The sequence below is a fragment of the Microchirus variegatus genome, assembly GCF_963457635.1.
Source record: "Microchirus variegatus genome assembly, chromosome: 4".
Taxonomy (NCBI): Eukaryota; Metazoa; Chordata; class Actinopteri; order Pleuronectiformes; family Soleidae; genus Microchirus; species Microchirus variegatus.
Genome location: NC_139805.1, coordinates 15,405,633 through 15,426,521, shown reverse-complemented (window position 1 = coordinate 15,426,521; position 20,889 = coordinate 15,405,633). Strand labels below are relative to the sequence as shown.

General features: G+C 39.8%; 1 protein-coding gene across 1 annotated transcript in view; it reads right to left on the bottom strand.

The window, feature by feature from the left end:
* Positions 1 to 799: 799 nt before the first annotated feature.
* Positions 800 to 20,889, bottom strand: part of arhgef18b (rho/rac guanine nucleotide exchange factor (GEF) 18b) — a gene marked incomplete at its 5' end in the record, with an annotated part of 40,515 nt that continues 20,425 nt past the window's right edge. The window contains 22 exons of the mRNA XM_083887467.1: positions 800 to 1,261; positions 2,373 to 2,498; positions 3,666 to 4,011; positions 11,330 to 11,479; positions 11,597 to 11,878; positions 12,069 to 12,116; positions 12,299 to 12,367; positions 12,899 to 13,014; positions 13,323 to 13,469; positions 13,572 to 13,757; positions 14,097 to 14,170; positions 14,406 to 14,584; positions 14,772 to 14,848; positions 15,053 to 15,307; positions 15,453 to 15,570; positions 15,990 to 16,115; positions 16,320 to 16,570; positions 17,204 to 17,344; positions 17,846 to 17,952; positions 18,378 to 18,585; positions 19,173 to 19,218; positions 19,567 to 19,634. Coding sequence (XP_083743593.1) covers positions 930 to 1,261; positions 2,373 to 2,498; positions 3,666 to 4,011; positions 11,330 to 11,479; positions 11,597 to 11,878; positions 12,069 to 12,116; positions 12,299 to 12,367; positions 12,899 to 13,014; positions 13,323 to 13,469; positions 13,572 to 13,757; positions 14,097 to 14,170; positions 14,406 to 14,584; positions 14,772 to 14,848; positions 15,053 to 15,307; positions 15,453 to 15,570; positions 15,990 to 16,115; positions 16,320 to 16,570; positions 17,204 to 17,344; positions 17,846 to 17,952; positions 18,378 to 18,585; positions 19,173 to 19,218; positions 19,567 to 19,634 — 3,452 coding nt within the window. The 3' untranslated portion in view covers positions 800 to 929. The remainder of the gene's footprint in view (positions 1,262 to 2,372; positions 2,499 to 3,665; positions 4,012 to 11,329; positions 11,480 to 11,596; positions 11,879 to 12,068; positions 12,117 to 12,298; positions 12,368 to 12,898; positions 13,015 to 13,322; positions 13,470 to 13,571; positions 13,758 to 14,096; positions 14,171 to 14,405; positions 14,585 to 14,771; positions 14,849 to 15,052; positions 15,308 to 15,452; positions 15,571 to 15,989; positions 16,116 to 16,319; positions 16,571 to 17,203; positions 17,345 to 17,845; positions 17,953 to 18,377; positions 18,586 to 19,172; positions 19,219 to 19,566; positions 19,635 to 20,889) is intronic.

Below are 20,889 nucleotides of genomic sequence, written 5' to 3'. Positions count from 1 at the left end.
CCACATTGCAAATTTCTGTATTAAAAAATACAAAATCTGTATTATAAAATAGCCGACCTTCAGACAAAGTCACAGGTTGTTTGTAAAAGGTGAATGAAACATTGAGATCTACAGTAACTTAAACTGTCCGACATGAAAGGCATCGCTGAGTTGGTCTCACTCAGGTTGGGCTGGAAAGAAAAAAAATAATCCAGCACAAAACTATCACAAACTATCCCTTAATTTAAACGACGTATTATTTCACAACGGCCTGAAACTGTCTGTGGACCAAATCCATGTCGGGTTTCACAACAACTAGCAACACTTAAGATGTAATCCACTAACTCCTGCAATAATCACGAATAAGACAAGAAAAGTAAACCAAATGAACCTTCACGACGACCAACAATACTTCATTAAAAGATCATTCACGAGTCTGGAATGCAGTAGTTACACTGTGCAAATGAAGTGTCAAAGGGACAGCGGCGAGTCCTTGCACACTCCGGCTGAATGAGTTCCTATCGCAGCATCTTGGAGTTTATACTGTTCTGTTTATACTTCAGCTGGACCGGAGTCTTCTGAACATTACTCCTTTCAGTTGGATTTACCTCAAGCTCTTACAGTGAATGTCTTTGGATTGTAATAACTTCATTGAGACCTTTTCATGCACGTTACAAGAAGCCTTTGGTTTGCCAAAGGTTCCTGTTTCATATTTGTTTAGAAGAAGAATAAAAATTAAATTAAAAAACAGTTTAAGAGCCAGTCCTCTTCATTAATGAAACGTGATTTTCTTTCTGTGTGAGACAAAAAGGCTCTGAAAGTCAGTCAGATACGAGTGCATCTCCATGTATCTCCATGAAATGGACCTTGAGGTTGTTTGGGGATCAATATCCATCCCATACATATATATTTTTTAATCAGTGCTTGTTGTGAGGGTAGCAGACTGGAGCTTAGAAAAAGATGACGTCCTCTTTAGTGAGGTCTTCTGAGGAGATCTTAAATGGTGGTGTCGAACTCTGGCTGTGGCTGAGCCCGTGATTTACCTGGACATGAGCCTGCGAGTTTGGACTGACTCCCTGTGGCTGCACGTGGGACTGGAAATGGAGAAGTCCAGAGCTCTGGGAGTGGGGAGGAATGCTGGGGGGCTGAGGATGGGACTGAGGATGGGACTGAGGATGGGACTGTGCAGGAGGCATGACGGGCTTCGGAGGAATTGAAGGGTGAGAGGTGCTGACGGTGGTTTGGCTGTCTGGTCCAGTGGTTTCTGGAGGACTGAGTTGATCTGTCAGAGAAATAAAGTAAAGGCAAAATATTTGAGGAAGAAAGGGTAAGTGGTGTGCTCAAGGACTGTATTTGCTTTAACAGACTCAAGATGGATGCAGGTGATCTTAAAGGGTCAGCAAATGAGGGAGAGAAAAAAAACTTCAGGCACTATTGCTTGAAGCAGGAACATCCTGACAAAGCCCTTTAAAAATGAAGTGGTGAAACTATAACTGTAAACAAACCAAGGTCCATCAGCTCCACACTACTGTGTTTCTCAGTATAGCATTAGTGTAATGTTTAGATCTGATGTCGCTCTGCAGCATTAGCAAGCAGCAGACAGGAAGTGATTCATTTTCTGTCAAGACGGACAAAGGCAACAGCAACATTACACAAGTAAAGCAAGACGGCTGCAAAAAGGTTGGAGTACGACTGGTAACGCGAAGATGTGCTGCTGCTGTATACACACAAACGCTCCCCAAATCAGGTGTGCGTGTATCGCATGTTTTCAGATGAATGATACATCATACAAATGATATTATTTCTGTTCACAAAAAATCAGAGGCAGAATGATAACACAACACAAAAATGGTTGGCCTCTTAAGGCCCTGTAATAAGATACATTCGAATAAATGCTTTGAAAACGGGGGGTTTAACAGAGCAAGAGATAGCACCGAAATTATTATTAAAAAATACCAGCGATAAGACTGTCACACACATTTAATACAGCTGAGCTTACATGTCCTCATTGCAATCTATCACATGAAATATTGTCTGTGTTTTTGTCTGTGGCAATTGTGAGGGCTCAGGATTAAAGTGTTAAAATGCCTGTGTCAGCAAAGCAAGGCCGCCATTAATCACAGTGAAGCCTGTGAAATTGATAGGTGTTTACACAGGGTGAGGCTGGCCATGAAGCAGCTTTACAGACGAACGTGATGGGGTGGGGTTGGGTTTGCCCAGGTGGAGAACGTGCTTCTCATTTTTGTGTCTGTGAGAACAGAAGTTTGACAATGCAGCAGAAAAAGACAGACAGGACAGTGTTTGGGTTTGTCCTAATGCAGTGAAGGAGGGCATGTGCTTTGTGCGTGTGTGTGTGTATTGTTCCTGAACACAGAGTGTGTATAAATAAGTACCTGCGTGTAGATGCAGGGATGACAGCGAGAGCTGCTGGTGGGGGCTGATGGAGCGCCTGGCCTTGAGGGCATTTTCATCTCGGGCAGACAGCTTCAATGGCAGCATCTGCTTCATATCCACCGAGGCTGCGGAGAGGAAAAGGGAGGAAAACATAAGACATCAGGAGAAAGATAAAAGGTGATTAAATTGTAAAATAAGATTACATTGGTAAACTGGAGCAGCCTGGCCTGCCTCAGTTTAGACAGCTAATGAGACCCTAATAAGCCACTTAAATCATGCTGATCAGGTCAAGCTCACTTACTTGGAACACATCCAGAAAATACAGGAAAATAACAGCCTCTACAGGTTAAACTGACAAATATCTGCTGGGAAAAGGGTCTATTTCAAGAAATGCTTGAGATTTACATACATGTTGTACGAGTTTAACTCACTGATACAGGGTATGTGCAGGAATCCAAGTTAATTTCAATACCTTTGTAAGACTTTTTCAAGACCTTCTCAAAATATTTTAAGACCTTATTGCACTTCAAGCTGAAATCAGCAACACATATTTGACTTACAAAAAGGTTTTAGTTTGCAATAAACTTACATTTTCCCATGTCTGACAATTTTGGCGTTTAGTGCGATTTTGGATATTATTTTGCGCCAGGAGGAGCGTGTTCGCCGTCACAAGATGCGTAACGTCACATGTAAGCGCACACGGCCCCAAGCCGATCTTGCAGGGTGAGCACGCCTGCACACCGTTGTTTTTAACAAACGCAGGGAGGAAAATAAATACATTCATGCATAATTTTGCAGTCAAACTCTATGGACAAAATATAGTACTTCATGAAATTGTGATTAAGACTTTTAAATACTTTTTAAGGGCCTTAATTTACATTTGATTTAAATTTGATTTATCTACTTTTTAAGACCCCGCAGACACCCTGTAATATAACTTTTAGTCACTTCATTCCAATCCAAATACCAAAGATAACAAAATTCGACAGACGTAAAAACAACAAAGCTGGTAGTGCCCTAAGACTGTTGCACTGTGCAAAACAACCCTGGACGTTCAGCAGTTTGATGGATAAACGCCTCCAGTAACTGGGTAGGGAAGGAGTGGGGGGTGCTACAAGATCACTTCAGCATTCAACATGTGAGGTGTTGGCAGTGCTTAGGTCATTAAACAGAATTAGTGACAGCATCAATGTATGCTATACTTTTACATAACTATCAGCAAGAATAGAGCGGTGTAGGCAGGGATCCAAGCCATCACATGCTGTTTCTTCTTGCTCATGTGAATCTCATACCTGTGCTGTCAGTGCGATGTGAGGCTTTGCCGCTTTTGGCTACTTTCCCTTTGCCGCCGCTGAAGGCGGCGAGCTTGGTGGGGATCTGCTGCTGCACCCCGACCAGTTTGTGCTGTTGGTTGGTGGTGCTGAAGAGATGAAGCGGCACTTCCGTCTTCAGGGGCAGAGTGGAAGCGCTCGTTTCTCGCCGCAGCAACACTTCAGGGCGCTCTGGGTAGTCCGCTGGTGCCACGGACAGGCTGGCACGCACCAAAGGCTTCGGGGGCAGGTCGGAGATGCTGCTGGAGCTGGTGAGGCCAGAGGACATGAGGAGCTCCCCATTCAGACTACCAGACAGAGGAGCCACCTGAAGGAGGAAGAAGAGAATTGTGGGAAATAAAGGGAATGTCTGATCGTACTGATATAATTTGTATAATTCTTTGACAAATATGTGATGTTTTTTGTTCCCTTCATTGTTTTAGGTGTATTTGCAGAGGCATAACTGAAATCTTCTGCACATGACAGACCCCCAACTCTACACTGCAGTTGGCAGAGTGTGTGATTGAATTAAGTTTAATTTGTTAGTTTAAGTTTCTTTGTGTGTGCAAGTAGGATGTGCCGTGTAGGTTGTGTATGAATATATTTCTTTTCAGAGGGAAAACTTAAGAGCTTTTTAAGAGTACAGGCGACTGACACACACTATAAATCTTCTGTGTGATGCTGTATCATCACAGAAAAACAATCTTTTGAGGAGTGTGGTATTTATGAGCTGAGGAGGGAATCAGAAACACATGCGACTTTCTGCTGAGCCTACACTTTGGTGAGTTTAGTAAAAAAAAAAAATAAATAAAAAAGCATTTGATGTGTTCCAAGAGGCTCAAGGACAATACGCGCACACACACACGCACGGACTCCCAACACACAAAATGAGAAATATAAAACCCTTAATAGTCCCTGAGCACATAAAGGCATGTCTACCAAAACAGACAGGGCTGTTCCACTAGCAGGAGAACAAAAAATAGCTCTCATGACATCATTGGATGAAAGACACTGACTGCATTGTCCACGGAAAATGCTAAACTGAAGGGAAGATAATCTAGAAATCAAGTCAATGTTGTCAACAAACCAGCACTTTAACAATGGAGAGTGTGGTCTTTGTATGTTTTAGTAATCCCACATGCTCCACTAAATTAACTGTAAAATGCAACTTTTCATTTAATTTGAGATTTACTACACCATTGTTTCACAACAATGTGACAGAAATGCACTGCAAAAAAACATCAGGAAGTAGTAATTTTTGTACAGCAGCACAACAATCTTTGACACTCGGGTTGATCACAACCAGGACATTCATTTCATGCATTTCTTTGTATCTTGTAGAATTGCTGTACGTAATAATTTATCAGAAACATGCAACAAAAATTTAAACATGAAGACATGAACTGATTTTTCCATTGCTAAAAATACCCAAACTATATTACCACAATTAAACCGTTTCAAATTAGTCACCATGAAGGATAGTAGTATTTTCTTCTGAAAAAATGTTAAGGAAAGCAGTTAATTGTGGTCTTAAACTTCAAAATCGAAAGGAAACAACACATTTTAATAGAAATCAAAGCAAAACATGCATAGCAAGTATGTGTTCTATCTAAAAACTGTGTTTGCTCAGTGCATATACATGAACTTGATATGTAACTGCTGTGTTTGTTATGTCGACCACATGCAATGAGATTGATGATGATGTAGTAAACTTCCTGTGGTGATAAGGGATGCACGATGACTGTGTTTACAAAGCATGAAGGGCAGGTCCAGCTGGCTGTGACGGTGTGTGTATGTGTGTTAGCATTTTGTGGAGACTGTAGCCTCCCCCAGCTGTAACAGCAGTGCATGACGAGATGACCCGAGGCAAAGAGGGGGCCCTGCAGAGGGGAAAGTCTCCCCATGTCCCTCCCCACGGTAAATCCCTCTTTCTTCTTCTTCCCCTCCATCATTCTTCCTCTTTCAGCACTCATTCATCTTGGCACACAGATGTTCCATTGTTCCCAGAACAAGGTGAACGTCTTTAAGCTGCAAAAACAGCAGGTTTCCAGAGCAGTAAACTGTGGGGAAGCTTCAACGCACAAAGAGACTTGACTGACAGCATATAAACAATTAGCACTGGCTGCTTTCCAGAGGCTTCTGCTAACGACAGGCTTGGGCTAGCTAATTACACAGCCAAGTTCCACTCATCCTGAAAACTGCCTGGATACTCCCAGTGATACTCATATCCACTTACTCTGCACAATCTGTTTGCCTTCTACACACTGGACACCACTGAGAAGGAGATATTGGCAGCCAAAAATTATCTGTGCTAAATGACTGGTGGAGGAGTACTATGAGCAAAATAAAATATCAACTTAAGAATTAGTTTACATGGACCCAGTGGAGCCCTGATCCAGCGTGAACAAAATAAATTTAAAAAAAAATTTTAAACACTTAATGTCTAAAACCTTCCCTGTCTAATGAATTTGATCCATAAAAACTGAATGTATCTATAACTGTGGTACTCAAAGAGACAGAGTGATGTGATGATATTTAAGATTTAGGTAAATGTATTACCATTTGGGAGAAATAATAATTATACTGAATAAGGCCGCATGCTGGACCACCATGTTTGTAAACTGATAAACTAACACCTTTTGTGTTTTAATGATAACTGAGGGCTACCAATGTTTCTCCTACATGCTTGGACAGGAAGGGTAAAGTGAGGAATATTCAACATGCAACTTCACCACTAAATGTTGCTAAATGTTACATACTGTATCTTTAAGTTGAAAATGGCAACACTAAACAGTGCACTGCTATTAGGAGGACAACTATGACAGTGACAGATGGAGTGAATATATCTGCCATCGAATGTGGTGTTCCATCTCTAAAAAGCAACTTCTGACTCATCATAGAAGAAGAAAGTAAAAATAATTTGCGTGTATGCGGTAAAGATGTTGAGTGAAGGTTTTTTCTTTCCCGAAAAGAGAGCAACAACGTCGTAAATCTTGAGACTAAGGTCAAAGAGGGGAAGAGATAACTCACTGAAGCAGCTCTCCCGTTTTCTGACTAACCTTTAACTTCTAATGACTTTCATCAACCTTCCCATGTTTGAGCAATGTTCTTGTAGTTCTACAAGGTAAAAAAAGACATTTTAATGCTATTTCCTGATTTATATCAATACTTGTATTATGAGATCAGTAGAGCTGAAACGATTAATCGATGAATCGATTATTAATCGATTACTAAATTAATCGTCAACTATTTTGATAATCGATTAATCGGTTTGAAGCTTTTTTCATGATTAAAACAAGATTTCTGATTGTTTCAGCTTCTTAAATGTGTATATTTTCTTAGTCTTTGCTCCACATAACAAAGAAATAATTAAAACAATCATTTTGGTTTGTGGACAAAACAAGACATTCAAGATCATCGTCATTTCCAGGTTTGACAAACACCGATCAATGTTTTTTTAACATTTTCTGACATTTTATGGACCAACCGATTCATCGATTAATCGAGAAAATAATCGACAGATTAATCGATTACAAAAATAATCGTTAGTTGCAGCTCTAGAGATCAGTTTCTATCTGTTATTTCTCATTCGTTCTTCCATATTCAACGGACAATCGAAAAAAAAATTAATTTCATTAATTTTTTCGACAATCTCATAAAAAAAATAAATCAAAAAAAAAAACGTTTTTTATTGTATTTTTGATTTTATGCTCAAATGAAATGAGCAAATGTTTGTTTAGGGGAAATAATATGCCGTTACCATGACATATTGGGGGTTACTATGGAGTTCCATAAACAAACTCTGGTTCACACGCGGGAGAAATTAACTAATTGGCTGCCTACAGACATATATTCAAATAGAACCTTTCACTGCCAATGACGTATGATGAAAGAAGAGAGTCTACTCTTTCTTATGGTAGTTTGAGTGTTTACATAGTCATAGAACACATTGTTTTGTGGGTCTTGGATAATCAGTCAAAATGCTGTAAAACGCTTGGCAGTTCTGTGCTGAAAATGGCTGGCAGCCAATGAATTAAATATCCACATCAGGTTTGGCCAAATCCATTTTTTTTTATTTGCTACATTTCATCTGAGCATAAATTCAGAAGTAAAAAAAAATATATAATTTATAATAATGAAATAAAGAACCATTTTTTATAATTTTTCCATTTTAGATTCTCAATTGAATATGGAAAGAACAAATGACGTTAAGTTAATTTTCATGTGCTTCTGTACACGTTGCAGTGGTTTTTTTTTCTTAGTGACCGTCAACCATTATTTAAATATGAAAGAGCACAGGTCAAACCTCCACAGGAGCCTGGGCCACACCGCTGCACAGACTTATAGAATTAAAGTCCCTGTGTAAAGTGAAAGAAATATCCAGTGGGAATTTGTTTACTAACCACTTTACCAAATTTGTCACTAAGTGAAAATTAGGTTTCAAATCATGTAAATCTCAGCAACATTCTCAGCTCTGAGACACTGGGGGCATGTCTGCTGGAGCAACTGCACACACTTACACACATACTGGAGCTACTCGCGTTTGGGGGAACAGACATCCAAGAAGTCTCCGTTTGTCAGTGTTTGTACAGAAAATAGAAGTAAACGCACTGGTATTAAACCTTCTATTCAACAAACATGCAGAGATTAACCTGCTTTGGCTGTGCTGAAAGCATGTAAATGAATCAGTGTCTGCTGGAGGAGCTCTGCCCTCCTGCCACACCCACAGTCTGGTCGACTCAATTAACTGGGGACCAGGGTAAAGGCTCCGGTATCAAACCACTTGTTTACCAAACATGTAGAGAAGCCACATTTTTACAATTTGAATCGCAGTTTACCATCATACTATACACGAACACAGAACTGATTTAGATACAGTCCTCCCCCTCTCCCCCTTCCTCTTTATCAGTGGTACCTGCAGCCTCACAACAGGAGTAAAGTGGCAGAGCTTTTCTATATTTCTGCATTGAAGAAATACATTTTCAGAAGAAAGACATATCAGCTAGATAGCAAATCAAATTATTACTATTGGAGGAGCAGGAATGGAGGAAATTGTTCATAAGTGATGGTTTATATATCGTTACAGTGTTACAGAGGAGGAGTTATGCAATGGATGGCTCCTGTGTGTCACTGAGCCATATTTTTATTCTTTAAAAAATCTGAACAGAAGACTGGGAAGAAACAGTTTTCAGCCTTTACTCCACATACATATTTTTTTGTTTTTGTTATGTTCTCAGCCACGATTTCCTGAAGAGGAGCATTTGGTTTACAGGGTATTTAAGTTTCAAAGTGTCACATTTTCACAGGACTCTTGCGCAACCAGACCCGAGGCTTTGTCCTGGGTCAAAGCCAACAGAAACGCCTGAACCCAAGGCTTTCCTTATCAAGAGGCCAAGTATGAGCAACTGTGATAACACATGAAAGAGAAGTTCCTCTGAACTCGGGACATGCCGCAACTAGAACTGTACTTGCTCAAACTCTCACATGTTGAGAAGAGCAAACACATATGAAGGAATGCCTTTTTTTACGAGGTCTAATCATAGCTCTATTGGCTTACTGATGAGTCTTAATGTTGGGTGGTGGTGAATAAATGTCTGTTGATTTCTGGCTGGCTTAGTGCCTGGAACAAATCCTTCTGATAAGATTGTTTGATGTCTTTGACGCATGGACGAACAAACCACTTCCAAATCTCCTAAAACGGCAGCCAAGAAAGTCCCTCTGTTGCACCAGTAGTACAGAACTGCAACCGACCCAGCTTCATGGATAAACACACCACTTAACTGGTCTATGTACACATAGATTATAGGCATTATTTAATGAGGTGCTGGGTGGAGATGGGGTCTACGTCTGACCTGCTTCAGGTCCTATCTTGTAATCTCTGAAACAAACAAATCACACGGCAATGTTGCCATTGCTAAATGAGTTTTGGTCTCTGTAATCAACAGGCTCGCTGCATTACTCATCGCAGCAGATGAGATCTTCACCTCACATGACCAGAGGCTACAGTTTCCAGGATTTACTATGTAGTGTTCGAGGTATAACGCACGGTCAAAGGCTCGTCTTCTGTAGTCAATAATGAGATGATAAAGTGCACTAACTCACATCAGGTGGTTATGTTTGTGTGTGTCCCAAGTTTCGAGGCCAGTTAAGTGAGGAATGTCTTTGAAAGTTCTTGTAATCATGTAATTTTTGGAATGACAGATAAATAAATGGTACCTGGGCAGCCAGATTTATACAGTAAAAAACAAACAGAAAAAGGGAAAAGGAAGAACAGTAGCAAATATTTTTTGGGACATGTTCTGAATTGAATAACAGCATTGTTTCATCAGGACAAAAGTAAAAGATAACTGCCTGACATCAACTAGACAGCATCATACATCTGAACAAGCTGCACTGGTATAAAGCTCATGAGGATATGAGTACATTTCTTTTGGAAAACAACTATTCTCATGCACACATAGTGGCAGACCCCCTTTTGTAACAACAGAAACTAAAAGACAATGACTCATGAAGCTGCAAATGTTTCCTTTGTTGTACATGAGAGAATTAGTCAGCATGAACAATCCCATGGTAATTTGTTTCATGTGGCCTCCTCTTGATGACAGGATCTAGCATGAATCAGCCATTATAGTCATAATTACAATTCGTGATCCTCTAGGTCCATTATGAAGTCCAAATTTTAGGTTTTGAAAAAAAAGTATATATATATATATATCTTTATATATATATATATATATATTAATGCTAGTTACAAGCTAGCATTAATAGTTCTCCGACAGCTAAAATGGGTCCAATCCTAACGCCTTATGCTTGATGGAAGGTGCAGCTTGAAGGAGAGATGCTACACCTTTAGCCAGGATTAGCTTCCAGGAATTGGGGATCGTTCTTTTGTGTTGTTGGTTGGATTTACAACACTTATTTATTGACCTAGCATAACAAGTCATCAACCCGTTTCCTCGGCTATACTCCAAGTGGGTGAAGAAGGGATGAGACAGCAATAAGGATAATGACAGCAATACAGTATATACTAGTAGATATTGTGTTATAAAATGACAAACTGTTGCATCAGTCTCTGTCTCAATGTATAACTTGCCAATGCTACAGTTCCATGTACCTCTATACAGCTCCTCATTGAGAATGCCAATCAGCTAAACTGTGACAGTGATACAGGCCACTGAAACTAAAGACTAATCTAAAGTCACCTTTCTGAAAGTCACTGGCAGATCTGTTGGCACCGGGCATGAAATTACAGTCAGTGGATCTTTCTCAAAGTTGTTTTCCCATGAAATTCACAAACAATGGCCCGTATTGTACTTCAGGGAGAGAAAAAAAAGATACAAGGAAGGAAAAACAGGTAGGTGAAGAGAAAACACTGCTCCGTGTGAAACTGGATTGTCGGGTTGTTTGGCTTAATAATTTCCTCATCCTGGTCTGTCAAATCACCATTTTTAAAAAGGTGCGTCATAAATAAAGTTATTATTATATATGCTCCTTTATTTGCTTTAGGTAAATGGGTGTTGATTGAATGACATTATTTGCAAAAGAATCATCTACCTTGTTAGTACTGTACTATGCGAAATCTGCATTTTACTTTACTTTTATTTTCCCTGTGTATGCCATTATCATCCCCACTTTAGGTTTTGTACCTCAATGGTCTTCCTCTTGATCTTCCTCTGATTTTCGATACGTTCCTTTTCTTTCTCCACAGCCCTGGTGGACTCCCTCAGTCGCTCTAGGTCCTGCTGGTATGTCTCCCTCTGTCGATCGAGCTCCTCCCTCTCTTTTGTCAGATGTTCCTGCGCCAGAACAAAAATAAGCAACGTTGCCAAGTGTATGAATATAAGTAACCATCTAATGATTAAATCAGACCTAAAACAAATAAGACAGAAATTTATGTAATGACTGTGCTTCACCTCCAACTGTCGGCACTCCTCCTCTCTTTGTTGGAGCTTGGCTTCTGTAGCCTCCACTTGCTGCCGGTGTCTCTCCCGCTCCTTCTCCCAGCGCTGCTGCTCATGCTGGTGCTGAGACTGTAGTTTGTGAAAGCTGGCCAGTTCTTCTCTCTGCAGGGCCAGAGTCCGCTGCTTCTCCTGCTCCAGGAGGACATTCCCTCTGTGGCGACCGGGCAGGGAGGCCTGCTCAGTCAAGGACGCCCGCTGTAGCTCAATCTGACTGTCCTGCTGTGATACGACAGCCTGATGATCGGGAGAACACATAAGGAAAAATGTTTATTTGCCAATACAGAGGCACCTTACGGCGTTGCATAGAACATAATTAAAGTTAAACTGAGCCAAACAAAACACCTATTAATGAAATGTGTATTTTACTGCTGTGTTTGTTGACATTATCATATTGAACATAATACAACCCAGGAAACAGTATTACCTGCAGACTATAGAGGCTTTGGGAAAGTATCAGCACTCTGTCAAAGAACTGAACCAGAGACAAAGATCAGGTTATTATCAAAATAACCATATAAGTCCATATGAGTCATACAATACAACATTTCATTGGATCATCAAATATGTATGGGTCATATTTCCACTTCAGCAGTGAATATCAAATCCCACAATTTAGTGTAGCACAAGGTGACAGATCAGAGGTGAAGAGTTTACCTCAGCCTCAGGGAAGGAGTTGGACCAGATGCGGTTCCATTTAGCCAGAGACCATGTGCTCTCATCAACCTAAGAAATCAGTCAGGCACATAATGAGGCATACGTGAAGTAACATCATCGACAATGTGTAAGTACCATACTAGTGCTACAGATAACAGACCCTAAACATCAACATATTTAAAATGTGTTGTAGTAATAAATAAAGTACCGCAAATTGTTATACTTTGGCACTTGTAATAACAATGATGAGACAATTATCCAGTACGCATATATTATCAAACTTATTAAACAGCTATCGTTCTAAGCTATAGGGATGTAAAAGGAAAACTCAAAATTTTCTTTGGCAAATGCTAATTGTTGCATTGTAAGGACATTATTAAGAGTAAACCTAGCTTTGTTTGTTATGAGCATATTGTTACATGATGTCACCACCAGGATTTACTGTAAGGCATCAATTTATGAACCAACAAAATGACCTAAGAGAGGATAGGGTTACAGTAAACATCAGAATATGGAAACTTTCCAGATGACTTAGTCAGTTTACTATTTACAGGAAATAACACTATAACTCATCCCAGTGAGTGTATGTTGAGCCCCTACCGTCTGCTCCTGGGTGTGGTTGCCACAAAGGTCTTTGAGCTGAGGGTCAGAGCTGGCTCTCTGGCTTCTGTCTCTGTTTCTGTACTCGCCACAAAAGTTCTTCTTCACACTGCCGTCTGGCATGGACACAGCAACACCAATAAACAGACACAATGACAAACACATGCACAAATAATTAAACCAAAGTGATACACTGAAATATTCACAATCACAAACACAGGACAGAAACCACATGCATATACATGCAGAACAAACTCGTTCTACATTTGTTACAGTAGTTACACCAGCTGGCTTTGAATTCACCCAATAAAACTAAATCAAGAAATCAACTGCAGCAACTTTAATAATGCACAAATGCAACTGAAATACAAGCGCAAAATCTATTAGTGGGTGGACATCCCAAGAGCATGGAGTGGACACTCACTCTTACTCAGGATGGTGGGGCTGCTGTCATAGCCCCCAAAGGTGTCTGCACGCCTGGGCAGAACCCCAGAGCCAGCTCCTTCCTCTAGTTGAACGACTGGAGCCTCTTCCCTCATGCTAGACTGCAGCAGGTTCTGGAGGTTCTCCACTGAAATGAAAGAGGTAGGAAGTTTCAGAATAACAGGTGAACACAGTGACAGGTTTACGGGAACAGGGAGAAGAAAAAACAGGACATATAGCATCACCCTACCCTCGGTGAGAGCTCCTTTGAGAAGTGCCTCCCCCTGCTGGAGGTCTGAAGCATCTCCTCGAAGCAGAAGCCTACACCGTGAGGATGCGTCCTCCAGACCTGCCACGGACTCTGCCATGTCTGCAAATAGCTGCAGCTTCTCAGTGAGAGCCTGCACAATTACAGCATCTTTCTGGCTTAGCCGATCTACAATGAGAAATATAAATCAAATAAGACAAGGCAAAAACTATAAAGAAATCACAATGTTAAAAGTTCGTCAACCACCTGATTATGTATCATCTATAGATTATTTGTTGTTCTTGTTGTTCTTTAAAAATACAGATTTTGTGTGCGTTTCAAACAGCAGCACTGGCTTAAACAATTATTTGGATCCTTTAACAGTTAAGAATTGTGCAAGACCCAAATTCATAGCAACTCCACAAAGTTGACGTTTGTTTTAAATGATACATGAGCACCCCCCAGTGGTGTGGTAAAGCTTTTTACTACAGCATTACAGAAGATGTGTCAATTCTTGTGATAAATTACCTTGAAAATCCTTGAACCTGGATGCTCTGGCCTCTTCCTCCTCACTGAATAGCCTCTCTTCTGTATGAGGACAGCTAAGAGACAGAAGCCAGATGGAGATAGATGTACAGACAAAATAAATAATCCGAGTAAGGTTCCATGCATTTCTGTTATATCTGGGTCATTTTACAAAGATATACACACTCTTTCCACAATAGGTTAAGTATCACCACAATTTTCCGTCAGTTTAGTGATTTCGGATGAGCCCAAAACAATAAAAAACAGGTGTCGGTATAAGACAGAATGTAGTCCACAAACAACAATAGCTACCTCTCAACAGCTTGTCGTATACGTGTCATCCAAGTGTTTCGCTCCTCCTTGGAAGTTGCGTGGATCTTGTACATCTCCGGCTCATTGGAGGAGGCACATATAAGAAAGATGCCTTTCTCCTCATGGGCCACTTCCCTGACTATCAGTTTCTGAAGAGAGATCACTGACGGCTTGTTATCCTGGGTGGAATACAGCAACAAAGAGAGGAACACAGTAGACACTGAATACCGGTACAGTAGATGACACGTCAGTCATGCAACAACAAAAATAGATTCAAATTCATCTTATTCTGCATACTCCATTCCGTTACTTTACTACTAATGCTGTTTTTTACCCTAACAGAAAGATTAAAGATAAATCACTTACTACTGAAGCAAATACATATTTCTGGTCCTTCTCTTGTAACAATAGCAGCACATCTGTCAGAAGCACTGCAAGAATATCTGAAAATACAACAATCAGAAATTACAATTTCAGACTCAATCTTGCCAGCTAAAAATATGGTGGAGGTTGAAAGACAAATTATATTTCAATTCCATAAGTATCTTTTTTAAATGTTAACCACAAAAGCACATTGTGCAACAGCACCATATACTGTATATTCATGCTACTAGTTAGTAAATCAGTGTTTTGTTTGTCTATCACACCTTTGAGTCTGCCAGAAGCTGCTTTCCAGGTGACGATGCCCTCATAAAGAAGCCGTCTCCTGGCCAGTGCCAGGTCCTCCCTGCGAAACACTCGGCCATCTTTGATTTTTCCCATTGCTTTTGGTTCCATCTTGTTATGTATGTCTCGGAGTCGAGTCGTCTTCTCATAGAGATTAACCAGCGTGTCCACCTGAGTGATGGTGTCTTTGATTAGACCCAGAGCTTGAGTCAAATCCTCATGCTCTTCTGTTCCAGCTAGAGGCAGAAAAACATATTATATTATATTATATTATATATTAAAATAAAATTAAAACTACTGAAAAACAAGTGAGGTGCTCACTTATTTGACTAGTGTGATTTTAATTTAATTAGCAGACAAAATACAGGTAAAATAATGGACCTTCAGTATTATGCAGAATGCGCTCCACTAGCAGTGGGTACTTGGTTATGCGCTGGGTCACCAGAAGAATGCACTCAGTCACTCCTAACCTCCGCACAATGGACAGGTTTCTGATTTTCTGAAATAAAAAAAAGAGCAGGATTTCTTTCAACACCCGATCTAGTCCACACATAAACATCAAAACAGTAATTTTCCTTCTTTGATCCTAATATATCTTCCCACCAAAACAGATTTAAAAACAATTGCTGCTCACATAAAAACATAAACCACATTAAAAGTACACACCAAACAAGTTGGCCAATCAGAGGTATGAAAAAAAGGCAAGTCCAAGAATAGTGACTGTGTAAAGATTATTCCTCAAAAAAGATCACACATGGATATAAGTCACAGTAAATCTATATTGGACAAAATGGAGTCTTGCCAGTCCAAGTATACGGACCAAAATAAACAACGTTAGAGGTCAGTTCTGTGTACCAGGGACATCTGAAGCAAATTCAGTTGAAAATGTGATATGTCTCAGGAAATAAAAAGTCTCACCCGTATGATGTTGTGGAACTTTTTGTTGTTTTGCATTTGTTCTTTGTAGAAGCCGACAGACTCACTGTGGCGACTGCAAAAATCTCCATAGCTGTCCTTCATCCTCTCTCCAATTTCACCTGAAAACTGGAGAACAAAATAAACGGTTATATTTGTCACATTGTCAGGTCACCCTTCTGTTATTGCAGTCAGTGCAAACTGCATTGTGTATTATGCTCTTTACAGGTTACTTGTGTTTCATACTGTGCACGCGTAACACAGAGAACACAATGTCTGGCTTTGATAAATGCGTGTGCTATTGTTAAAAGACGATTCACATGTACTTCCTACCTGTTTGATCAGAATGTCTGCCACTCTGTTGATAGTGTAGTTCCTGTTGCTTGGCAATACGAGGTTTTCTCGCCGTCGCTCTTTTAGACAAGACAGGAAATGTGTGTGAAGTTCCAGGAGATTTTCCAAGCGAGGAAACAGACAGTCCAGCCTGCTGGAGTCCATCTGGAGGTTGTCCTTCAACTCTCGCAAGTAAACACGCAGCATAATCTTCAACGTTCGCACATGGTGCATTTCCGTCTGCATCAGCTCTGTACAAAGACATTAAGTTTCATATTTATGTCATTTCATGTAAAGCTCATAAGGTTACGTAGGTTTGCACAGTTAGAAATAAATGCAATTGTTGCCATTGGCTAAATCAGTATAATAAAACAACTGAAACAAATGATAGACGGAATAAAATAAAAAAAAGACAATGACATTATGCTTACATCCACACCAATAACCACCAGCAAGGATCCGACTATTGACCTTATTGTGAAAACATTATTCCGTCTATGAATTCTACAGGAGTTTTTTTATTCATTTATTTCTTTTTTTTTCAGAAGAGCCTTACATCAACACAATGATCCACATTTTTATACAAATATTGCTGATTTACAGTTTTACCTCTTGAGGTAATCAGACGATTCCCATTTCGTGTCTTAATTAGAATAATATTGCAATATTGTTGTTCATGTAAACATGGTTAATATCTCAGGTTCTGAATTCTCAATCAGCAGTGGATACTTTTACGGAGTAAAAATTCCAACAGTCACTGGTTTCAATTTCCCTCTGCTATTGTTTGTAGTACTGATGAATCTACTCGTCAAGCCATGGGAAAGGTAACTCAAGCAGTAAACGGATATAATTCTTAGGAATGCATACTAAGAAATCTCTCTTACCATAAATCACATCCTGTCTTTTGACAGTTTGTTTGGAGTGCTTTTTCACAAACTGTTGATCAACAACCACACTCCAGGACTCTGCATCCAGGTCCTGGGCGTCAGACTCCAGATCTGCCCGCACTGCTGCATAGTGAGCATCTGTAAAGAGGAGCAGAGGCATGAATAACTGTTCACATGTAGATCAGTGTTTTCACAGGAAGGACATGGTTTAACAAAAGCAAAAATGAATTAATAGACTTATGGCATGTCTCTTCATGTTTTGGTCAGTCTTAACTCAATACACCAAATGGTCAAATCAAACTATCTTAAAACTTAAATACAAAATATTGCCAGCCAATCTTTGATCATGTTTTTGCCCTGGCAGCAGGGAAAAAAGATCGACTGCTAGACCACATTTAGCCTATGTGGATCTCCCACACACTCCAGCTTAATGAGACAGTGAGGTCACTCCTGACTCTACAAAACACACTTTACACGCTTTCCTCCCTAGATTTAATCAAACTCCGGCTGCACACGGGGGCAAACACATCTTAGTTGACAAGCAAAGAAAGGTTAGTTATTATCTGAACGAATGCTATAAAAAGCACTTACCCAAACATTTTAACCAACTTCTGTCTCCACCTTAATTAATCAACTCACCTTCTACGATAATGGACTCGGTAGTGGAGGGAGCAAGGGAAATGGCATCTTCGTTGCAGCGTTTCGAGCGGAGAGAATCAGTCTCATCCATCTCCCCAAGGAGGGATCTAAAGGATGACAACCATACTTAAAATGATATAACTCAACCCCCCCAGCTACTGGTAGCTTTAATACCAAATGTGCATTTACGTCTACATTGATTCTTATACCTCTCATCTTCTACTTTAGAACACTCTAGCTTTAGTTTAGTTTCAAGAGGCCTCATTATCAGAAAGGACAGCTGCACACCGCTAACGACAAATGCACAGTATCAATAGTGATATTTGAGTTGAAAACATAATAATCTAAAAACACTAATATTCTATATTAACATATAGTAGAACCTGCAAACAACTACAGGATTAAAGATTTGTCAGCTTTTCTGTGTTCATTTTAAATTCTCATTTCTACATCTGGGGGACTCTGGAGCATTTTAAGTGTTAATTACATATGAAGAAATTTAAAACATGATCTGCAGAGCAGAGACACTCACCCTGAACTGTTATTGTGATGGAGAGTTTGGTCAAAGTTGGAGGTAGATGCTGCAGTAGAGCTGCTGGTTGAGGTGACAGTCAGCTGATTGTTAGGTCCCCATTGACTAATGGTCATGCCTGGGGTGCACAGCAAACCTGGGAGGCCATCCAAGGTCTGTGATGAGACTGGACCTGTCAGGGTCTGCTCTCTGTCCCAGTCTTTCAGTGCTGAAGAGAGAACAGAGAGAGAGAATGTGAACAAAGGGATTGAGAAGGAACAGATAAGGGTCACGAGGGAGAGTCGAGAAAATAACTGATGAGAAGAGGATGAGCTAAGTATGCTTGTTTGGACAGTTCAATCAGGGCAAAGCTAGTGACCTGGGTAAATGCTCCACTGCATAAACAGTTCAGATCAGGATAATCTGACCTCTTACAGCAATTTCTAGAAGGATATATTTTCATATGGAATGCACAATATTACTGACACAATATTAGTATCGGCCAACATTGGATATAAAATGTATTAATGGATACCATCAGATCCCCTGATATAACGAATGGCTAAACCAGGAGGCTGTAGTAAGACATAATCTTAGACTTACCATATGCAAAAATGTATCTTTGTTAAACTTCCTTTTTTTTTTTGTTTATTGATAAAAAGTCTTATTGCTTGTATACTATTATATAGCCAGGAGTAAATCACTTGTCTGTTCTTAACAATACCTTAATGGTACTTTTACCTACAACCTGTTTGAAGTCAGTATATCCTCTGAACATGCAGTGTGCATGTCTGCCATCATACATGTTCTCCTTACCAGGGTAAGGAGATCCTGAAGAGCCAATCTTCTGAAGGGAATCTCTCTGTATGTAAAAACAAAAACAAAAGCAACATTTTAAAAAGATAATATTCTTCAGCTTTTCTCCAGAGACATTTTTTTTAAATTCCCCAACTGCACACTTTCATTTCATCACATGAAGAGACTGTTCAAATGGCTTATTTTTATCTAAGGAAGATCTGTATTAAGATGTAGACAGAAGCAAATAATAATATTTGTTTCAGATTTTCCTCTGAATCTAATTTTGTGCAACTGATCCAATGATTGACCATGTACATAACAGATATGCAAATAGATAATCAAGTTATGCAAAATAATAGTTTAGGTTTGTGTCCTTAGATCGTGTTCTCATGTGCTCCACAGTAGTGTTTACCTTATTTTTGCTGCTGGTGCACTCACCCAGCAGAGACTTGCAGCTCTTGTGAACGTTCACAGCACAATCTGAGAAACAGCAGAGCAGAAACGCAGCGTTGTATTGATCTTGAGATACAATTTGTACAGCGTAGGTTATACAGAGGCAACAGTGGCAGCTTTTGGACTGAACCAGGATAGGATGAATATTAAAGCAAGCTTGAGATATCGGAACCAAATTCCAATCCCATGCTTATTAGAATTCAGTGCTCAAAGTATAAGGTTGTGATTCAAAGACATTAAAACAAAAGCACTGAGTATTTCCAGCTGATGTTAAAAAAAATGTCAACACTTGAATATTTTTATCACTACACGGACAATCATATCTGGCGCCATGAGCCTTGTGCAGCAGTAACTCTGGCTACTGTTTGTTTAGAAGAAGAAGATTCACTTCATTGTAGGCAGCTCTCAAGAGGAACTCCCTTTTTCTCAGTTACCACACTTCTCTTTTTTCCCACTTTTCTTCCTGTTTGATGCCAAGTATAGATTGAGAAACTAGTTGGATCACTGCTGATTAGCACAACTGCAAATCAAAGATGTTTTACAAAAATATTATGGGGTAAGTCCTCTCCTCCATGCCCTAGTCAATTAATGAAGAGAGTAAATACTGCTAAACTTTCCAGTTCAATCTATCAGTGTGGCTACATTCTGTGGAAGGTAAACACCAGATGACTTACTTGAAGGACCAGCCTGGCCAAACAAATCAAGTCAACATTATGCAAAGTCTGATCCCAACCCAGACAGCCTGGTTAAACCAAGCTGATGTGGACAATAAACACATGGCCTGACCACGAAAGCAAACAATATATAGAGGCATACACACATGCAAAAATACATACATAAAATGAGAGCTCCTACATGCTTGAAAAAAATTAGAGGGGTGAGGGCTATTCAGTGGAAATATGGTAGATAACTGCTAGGTGCCATGTCACACTGATCCAAAAATTTACCAAGGCATTACTAACCTTTACGAGGAAAGGTTGGTGAATGATGAGTTTGACAAATTGAACCATGAAGCAGGTGGGCATAGCGACTCGGGTAAAAAGGAACCTGAAATGTTACGCATTTGCTTTTTGTATTTTCTTAAAGACTAGAAGAAGTTAAATAGTTACTAGTCATTTCTCCTTATTCCCTGCAGTTTGCACGTTTCTTCTTGTGAATGAAGAGTGATCAAAGTTAAAGAATGTAGGAATACAGTTTACAGTGAACATGGCACTTTCCCCAAACACTGGCCCCTCTACATACACCATATCACATGGGCCAGGAGGCATTATTGTGATTGAAT